This window comes from Photinus pyralis, unplaced genomic scaffold (assembly GCF_008802855.1).
Source record: "Photinus pyralis isolate 1611_PpyrPB1 unplaced genomic scaffold, Ppyr1.3 Ppyr1.4_LG6, whole genome shotgun sequence".
NCBI classification, from domain to species: domain Eukaryota; kingdom Metazoa; phylum Arthropoda; class Insecta; order Coleoptera; family Lampyridae; genus Photinus; species Photinus pyralis.
The window spans coordinates 31,884,699-31,893,510 of NW_022170663.1; the positions used below are offsets into that span (position 1 = coordinate 31,884,699).

The 8,812-nt window shown below is 35.1% G+C and overlaps 2 protein-coding genes across 2 annotated transcripts; one reads left to right on the forward strand and one right to left on the reverse strand.

Moving 5' to 3' along the window:
* The first annotated feature begins 1,935 nt into the window (after window positions 1-1,935).
* LOC116174293 (CWF19-like protein 2 homolog) lies at window positions 1,936-4,021 on the forward strand. Its single transcript, XM_031492185.1, has 2 exons — window positions 1,936-3,718; window positions 3,776-4,021. The coding sequence occupies exon 1, from the start codon at window positions 2,032-2,034 to the stop codon at window positions 3,679-3,681; it is 1,650 nt and encodes a 549-aa protein (XP_031348045.1). The 5' UTR covers window positions 1,936-2,031; the 3' UTR covers window positions 3,682-3,718; window positions 3,776-4,021.
* A 3,303-nt stretch (window positions 4,022-7,324) lies between these two features.
* Window positions 7,325-8,435, reverse strand: LOC116173697 (26S proteasome non-ATPase regulatory subunit 8). The gene is made up of 4 exons (XM_031491347.1): window positions 8,238-8,435; window positions 7,818-8,186; window positions 7,583-7,768; window positions 7,325-7,535 (listed from the first exon to the last, which is right to left on the reverse strand). The coding sequence occupies exons 1-4, from the start codon at window positions 8,343-8,345 to the stop codon at window positions 7,401-7,403; spliced, it is 798 nt and encodes a 265-aa protein (XP_031347207.1). The 5' UTR covers window positions 8,346-8,435; the 3' UTR covers window positions 7,325-7,400.
* Window positions 8,436-8,812: the final 377 nt, after the last annotated feature.

Sequence of the window (8,812 nt, forward strand, 5' to 3'; positions counted from 1 at the left end):
ATTTACTAGGATCTTTTTTAGATTTCTGGAATCTTTGGTTTAACGGGCGACGCTAAATAAAATGTTGTTGCGTTTTATGCTATAAATATTTACAACATATACAAAATGCGGGGATTTCATTGGTTGGCCGTTTTGACCAATGAGGGTGTAGTCCGTTTTAGTTTGCTGCCCGATGTGCATGCGGCCCATTGTTAGGAATTTGGAATTTTTCGATTCTTGAAATCATGAAAATTTCAGTTTTTTTTAAAATTTTGAGATGTGATTTTTAGACTTTGGAGTTTTTAATGTTAAATTTCGAGATTTTTGAAACTTTATGATTTACAAAATTTCGGTAACTTGAGATTTTGAAATTTTTGTAATGTTGGAGTTTAGGGTATAAAACCCAAAATTACAGAAACCCCAAAATTTCAAATTCCAATGTCAAATCCCTAAAATCACAAATCCCTAAATAATCTCGAATTCCGAAGAATTCAAATTCCAAAAAAGATACATTCTTAAAATTTTAAAGATACCAACATTTCGAATTTCCCGACATTCAAAAATCCTAAACTCTCAAAATTTCAACAGTTCCAAACCAAATTCAAATTTCAAAAAAATGTAAAATCTTAATTTCTTAAAATTATAAATTTTAAATACGTTCTGTATTCACGATTGCTGCTTTCACCTTATGCCAATGAACTGTAGGTGGCCATGTTTTGGGTGCACAAGGTTTCACTTTATGATCATTATTATCCATTCAACTAAATTAGTCCGGGAAATAGAGACTGAAAATTGACCATTTCCTGTAAAACGAGAAGTGGTTCCAATTTTTTTTGCATGTCATGCAAGAATCCAAGTTTTCGACCTCCCACCCCTTGTGCTTCCCCCGTACCACCCTTAAAACCAAAGAAATTTGGTTGGTTTTTTTAGTTTTTCAATCATATCTTTTTATAGGTTTATTTTACAAAAAATATTGTCATCAGTTTGATATACACTACTTTTTTGTGAAATGTTTATTAAAAACGATATAGAGCTTCAGGGTTGCTTATATTTTTAAGAATTCTAAGATTTGTATGTAGATGTTTTAACCAAATTTTATACTTTATCTCTATAATTAAGAGTTTTATGTGAAAATATCTTGAACTTATCGTGATATACATTCCTCTACGCTGCACCCCTGCCAAAGGGGATGCATAATAATTCAACTTTCAACCCTTGCTAGTGGAGATATTTGAATCACTGTGAGATTGTAGGGCTTTCTAATATGTTTGAAACAAAAAAATTATCTCTTAATTATAGAGATAACGTATGAAATTTGGTTAAAACATGTACATAGAAATTTCAGAATTCTTAAAAATATAACCAACTCTCAAGTTCTATATCTATTAATAAACATTTCACAGAAAAGTAGTGTATATCAAAGTTGTGTAGAATTTTATGGTCTACAATTTCTGATAACAATATTTTTTTCTAAAGTGAACCATTAAAAAGATATGATTGAAAAACTAAGAAACCAACCAAATTTCAGGGGTTTTGGGGGTGGTACGGGGGAAGCACAAGGGGTGGGAGGTCGAAAACTTAGATTCTTAACCACCAGATGACTGTCTATGACATGCAAAAGAAATCGGAACTACTTCTCATTTTGCAAGTTAAAACCCTCTATCCCCTGGACTAAATACTCCGTATCTGGAACGGCATCGCCCGTAAACAATTTATTGTTGTAAGGGTGCCGTGACGAGAGAGATGGGTAGAGGTAGGTACCTTGAAGGCACAAGAACAAGCACAGCATTTTAGGCTATTGCAGAATTTCGAGGTCAAAAAGGGAACTATGATCCTTTAATCAAAGAGTAACCATAATTTACTCTTTGCTTTAATACCGGTGTCTGCTGTTCAAGAAGTGTGGATAGTACATTCCCCCTGTATATAGTATTTCCACATAATAAATATGTATACTTGGGAGCTGGGACACGCTGTAAGTAAATACTAACCTCACTTTTCTATTTCTATTTCATGTTATTTATGTAAACATTTGTTGTTTGTTCTTCGTTTCTAATGGGTAAGCACAAAGAAAAAAAGTCCAAAAAGCACAAAAAAGAGAAGAAACACAAAAAAAGGGAACGTAAACATTCATCATCATCATCGTCAGAATCGTCTTCTGATGAGTGGGTCGAAAAACATCCGAAACCGTCCACCAGTTCATCAGACATGGTTAAACCATCGATACAAACCAGGGATGAGTGGTTGTCTTTACCATCGAGTTTTACCTCAAGTTCAAATTTGGAGAGAAGGCTGGAGCGACAGTTGAACAAGCGATTGGAAAAAGAAAGAGATACTTACAATCCTAGGGAAAACGTTAGAGAATTAAATCCTTATTGGAAAGACGGAGGTGATGGGTTACCACAATTTCAAAAACCATCCGATGATTTGCCATTTAATTACAAACCGACTAATATCAGAATACACACTTCTAATTGGCGCAAGGAAATGCCAGAGCAACCGGTAGTACATTCTACAATTGCCAGTGAAACTGAAGAACAGTTCACAGATAGCGACTTAAATGCAATAGCCGCTAAATTAGTAAAAGCCGAAATTATGGGAAACACAAGTTTAATTGCCGAGCTAAATGCGAAACTGGAACGCATGAGAAATTTCAAAACAGATAGTTCACAAAAGGATGAAATTTTACTAACGGAGACCGATTCCAAAGGCTACTCTAGGCCGTTAAGGAAATCTGTCGATCATGGAGAGTATTCGGGAGGAAAACGGAAGAAACAGAAGGTAGAAACACACAGTGATAATCAGCGGCTGCGTTACTTTCCAGATGATGATAAGTATTCACTTAAGCAAATGTTTGAGAACGAAAGGTTTTTGTCAGGGGATGACAATGACAAAAGTTTTATGGAAATGATTGGGAAAGTTAGTAAAAATGACGATTTAGATGATTTGTTTACTGACAGTATTAGAAGGGAATCGCCGAGCAAGATCGATAAATACAAACGAGACAAGGCAATAAGTGACCATCGAGAAATGAATGAAGCTTTAGATAACTGTGTCAGTTGTTTACAATCGGAGAAAATGTTGAAGCATCTTATGGTTTCAATGTCTGATACGGTTTATCTTAGTCTTCCTCATCACGAACCGTTAACTGAAGGCCACTGTTTGCTTGTTCCCGTAAGGCATGCCTCATGTTCAACGCAACTGGATGAAAATGAATGGTCCGAAATACTTAGTTTTCGTAATGCTCTTACGAAAATGTTTATGGCGAAAAATGAAGACGTTATTTTCTTTGAGACCGCTATGTTTCTACATCGCCATCCTCATATGGTAATGCATTGTATTCCAATAGCGAAAGAACAGGGTGATTTGGCACCGATCTACTTCAAAAAGGCTATAGACGAGTCGGAAATGGAATGGGCCTCAAATAAAAAGCTGGTGTCGTTAGCCGGACGAGACATCCGCCGTGCCATTCCCAAGGGATTACCGTACTTCTCCGTCTCATTTGGTATGGACGAAGGATTTGCCCATGTAATTGAAGATCAAAGATTATTTCCGACTAATTTTGCTCAGGAAATAATTGGCGGAATTTTAGATTTACATCACAGTAAATGGCGGAAACCAAAACCACAGAAGTTTGAAGAACAAAAACTGAGAGTGCTAGAATTTACAAAGCAATGGACTAATTATGATTGTACAGTAAATTAAGTTTTCATTTAATAATTTTGAAAAAAATGCACAGTAGGTATGTATAAAATAAATAGCTAAGAGTTTAAATGATTTATTCCTAATAAAACGTTAGGGAATGGCTCAGAATTTAATTCCCTTAGCAAACTCTGTATGAAGACCTTGCACATCCAGTAGTGTTCTTCCCTAAATTACCTCAGAGGAACCAGGTAGAAACCTCAGTGATGAAGAAATGGCCGAGATTGGCCTGTCATATCCATAAAGTTCTGAAGGAGAAGGAATGCTAACCAATAGCAAGTCAACAGATCCAGCTCAAGGGGCTCTCACACTAGCGAAAATACCTTACAGATGACCAGGCGCATACACTGGCACAACCTTGGCATACATTTTCAGTGGAGATTTTGAGGATGTGCCAGTTGCACAAAAAAAATCCAGGATTATTGTTTAATCCGATATTAAGACATTTGATTGGCTTTATATTGCAGTAGGCAGCCAATCAAATGTCAAAATTCTTGTTTAAACCTGTTTAAACTCAGATTTGGCAAATAATGTAGGATTTTGATTATAATTCGCTTTCCTGCAACCGGCCGTGAGTTTATTTCATTTTGCTGAAGAAATGCAACATACAAAGGCATGCAAATGAGTAACTTATATATTTAATAAATCTTTTGTGTACACACATTAAACTAAATCTGGTAAAACAATTAATACTACCTCATTTAACATATGGTGATGTGTGTTATCAGGGACTCAAAAAACAATTGTCTTATAAAATACAAAAAATTCAAAATCACTGCATACGTTTTGCGTGTAATCTTAAACGTAGTGTGATCATATACAACCTATACTGAAACATCATAATGACATAATATGCTAAATATGAGAACTAATCGAATATACCACATGCTAAGACTTTTGCATAAAATCATTCTTAATCGAATACCGCTTTATCTCTACACAAACTTTCGGGCACTCAGTAGTTTCCATTGTTACGGTACTAGGACTTCAAATATTTATATTCCTAAGGCTCAGACAAGCATTGGAGCATCGTCCTTTTATATACAAGCGGCCAAATTGTGGAACAAGCTGCCAGAAGATGTTAGACACACCAGGTCCTGTAATGGTTTCGATCGCAAGTGTTTTTGTTTGTTGCAGAACTCTGAACATGTTTTTTTTTATGTTTAATGTGTAAATTTATACGTAGAGAGCTATTACGTTTTTCGTTTTTCTTGTTATACTGTTTTACTCACTTTTTACTTTGTTTTTACTTTTTTTTTGTTATATTTACTTTGTATTTCATAATATTGTTAACTTGTTTTGTTATATCTGATGCGACCAAGTTTGTAGAGGGGGGATACTAATGGCCCTATGGCTTCTCCTATCCCTTAATAAATTTATATTATTATTATTATTATGTATCAAATGACACAAGCTACAAGAAAATTACTTTTGCTACAGTCGTCTAAGAGCCTATATATAGCATTTTTGCACAAGGTAATTTTTTCGCACCTTAAACCCTACCACATCTATATTTGTGAAGTTGATCAGCTTTGCCGAACACCCGGTATCTAGAAGAGTTTTTAGTTGGGCGCTTAGTTACTAAGTAGTTTCTGAATTTACTTACTTGCACTAGGAGGTGAGGAGTGAGCTTTGCGTGTTTTCATTTTGTTTAATTGCTTGTCTTATCGACGATAACACACTTATGCTAAGAAGTGAATTTATCAGTTTTTCAACCGTTCCTATAGCAATATTTTACAGCCGCCGAAAGCTCGCTAGAGAAGAAAAGAGCAAATTAATATTTTAGAATTTCAGATATGATAAGCCGTTATATTAGCAGGTTTTGTTTTTTTTATGGTAAATTTAATGCGAGCATTAGAACTGATGCAAGGTCATGCAAGTTTAGAAAATATCTGCAACAGACATTTTTTTACCTTTTTTCTATCTTACAATGGATAGTGTAAAGATATGATAAAAGCGTCCTAAAAAGTGAAACTTTTCGATTTTCACCCTGTATCTCAAGAAAAAACGTAGCTAGATTGATTCTGTTTGTAATATTAAAAGTTTCACAAACTAGTGGCACAGGGCGCGAAAACCGCAAGTCTTTTTATCTTTAAATACACTGAGATACACTGCAGTCTCAACCAAAATAGGACACACGGTATATGTTGCTGTGTTCCCCACGTTAGGCGCCAAATAATAATGCTGTGTGCACATGGTCCTTAGGCCAGAAAGCTCTTTACTTTTGTTATTTAGCACGGGACAAGACTTCTCCCCAGCACAGAGGAAAGATTCGACTCGCTGCTCTCAGTTAACATGTCTTCTAACAGATAGTGGATCAAACCAAATACCTACCTACCTTAAAATCCGAACAGAACTGCAAAATTTTGAATAATTATTTAAAATGGACCTTGGGCAAGCATCCAATCCAAACACAGGTAAATTACAAGTGAAGTCGTTAGAATGAAACACACAGAAATTAATATGAAATTTACAAAAGTTCGATTTCATTCTAACACACTCAGGAAAATGATACAAAAAAACGCAAAAACGAATTATTACAAAAAGACTAAAATTAAAACTTAATTACTTACATTACATGTCCGTGACTTGTAATCCAAATAACAGATATCTATACATAAAAGACAAAATTACAAATTTCAATTCAACAATTACACTTTGAACACACTTAATTGAAAACACACTCGTGGGGGCGCCGACAACCCCTTTTCTTTGAAGCACTGGTAGTAGATGGTCGAAACTTTACGACAATCCTCCAGCACGTATAAACGTGTCATGTAGAATAATAATTAGCCGTGAGCTCGGCTTCCGGCTTTACAAACGGAACTTCTTCGATTTTCAAATTTCAAAAAAACGTAATACTGCCCTGACTCTTGGCTTAAAGCTGATTTCAATTTCAATGACGTAGTTCTGATCACAAATTTGCATAAAGCGAATTAAATCTTCTGCTTCACCAAGACATATATAACTGCGTACAGCGAATTTTAAATTGACCGCACTTGGGCCTTGAAATTGACTTAAAAGCTGATTTCAAACTTCCAACAAACGTAGTTCTTCGATGACTGTTGCTAAAAGCGACGCTATACTTGTGCAAATCCTATTTAAGGCGAAACCCTTCTTCCGAAAATCAAAATTATAACAACCAATTATTACACAGTTGACAACAAAATCTATCCCTGCTACGTACGAAAATAGACCGAAAAATAGGCCGAATAATTTTACTAAACAAATTCTTATCAGACATTAATACATCATACTAGGAAAAATAAAAATCATCTCTTTTAATTAAACACAGAAAAGGCAACAAATGACATCCAGCTGTCAATTAAATTAAGCATTATACAATTCATATAATGGATAACAGATAAAAGCAAACAAAATGCCCGGAAATTCTACGTTAAATAAAATAAAAAGGTAAACAAAAACAACCTTTTGCAAAAATGCGCTAAAAAGTAGGTGGGAGTAGTAAGAGTTTGATAATTTAATGATTGGGAAGCCTTTAAGTTTGTTTTATCTAAATTGCCCCCGAGTTTGGGTAAACTTACCACCTCAATTCTCAATATTTTGCAGAAAATAAAATCTTCTGCGAAGCGATGCGATGACCGATGATGCATTTTATATCATCCTCAGGATCTCAAGTGTTGGGTTAAGAAACAGAAGTTTGAAGTCTTTATTTATTTATCTTCAAAAAAAAGCATAGTACAAAATAAATAGCTTAGACTTTAAACGATCATTTCTAATTCACGTGCATAGGTTATTGCTTGCTCTGCTAACTCTCGTGACGGAATCGGCTCATCGCTTTTCTTAATTTCGGGAACAAAATGGAAGAAATTATCTACGCCCAGTTTCCACTTGCGCTAATTTAGGAGCATTAGTATCACATCGAAAAACATTTTTAATTCACCTTCGTTGTAAATTCTTGCACAGCTTCCGGTGTTTGTAGATTTAACATTCGGGCCGCATCCTTAAGGGAGATTTTCTCATAAGCTTTCTCCATACAAACGGCAATTTCCCCTCGAATTGTATCCAGTAAAATATCCATGAAGAAGTTGTAACTGTCAGCGGGAACGTTGCCTTTAGCTAGGAATATCTATAAGACAATGTTAAATAATCACCTCCAAAGGAATTTCATTTTTTACCTTATTATAACTACCTTCCATCAAGTACTGCTCGATAGATAATGGATGCCTGATATAAATGTCACTTTGTATATGATCCCCAGGTAACAATTCAAGTTCCGTGTGAAATTCGGCTACTCTATTTTGAGATAACAAAAATAATAAATTTAAACCGAGAAGTTGATATTTAAAGGCGGAATCAGGAAGTTGGTTTTTGTAGTCAAAATAGTAACACTTCAGTTGGGCCATGTATCTTTCAAACGAAGGAATATCGTGAGCGGCTATACTCCATTGGACGCCAATTTCTAATACATCTCGAGCAACGATTAATTCTTGTTTTGTAGCGCTCGCATTTGAAGTAGGTAAAAATACAAAATGAGTTAATTCCAACTGAAAAGGGTCCTATGTACTCGCTGTGCAGGATCAAAAGCAATTACTTACCTTTAATTCTTGGAGAAGTTTCTCACAGGTGCTTAAATTCGGATTTGAATTGTTCCATTCTGTTTTTAATTGCTCATATAAGGTAATAATTTCATTTATTCCGGGCATTTTCAATTCACAATTTTTGTATTATAATTCAGTGACAATTTATTTTAGTGAAATTGAAATTTGACAGTACGATTGTCAAATGTCAACTACCAGCACTGCACTGCATGTTCGTCTCAATAGTCTCTGGTTTGCCTACACGACGCCTGCACTAATCACAGAGTTGTATACAGGGTCATTTTTGACGAGCGTCAGTTAGAAATATATGGATTACCTTTGAAAATGAAACTAAACTGGATCAGGTTTTGGTACATGATGAATTGAACTAAAATATTTTCAAGATGGCTCCACTTCCGCAAATGCCGGAAGTAGCCATCAACTTTGCTATTTTAACTAGGTACCCCCCTATTTTTTCTACATTTTCGAATTCTACGTCGGATTTGGAGTACAACGATATCCCATAGTTAACCCTTTGCTCCAAGGGCTTCTTCGATATTCAAGTTTTTATGTCAATAATTGAATTTGCAGGG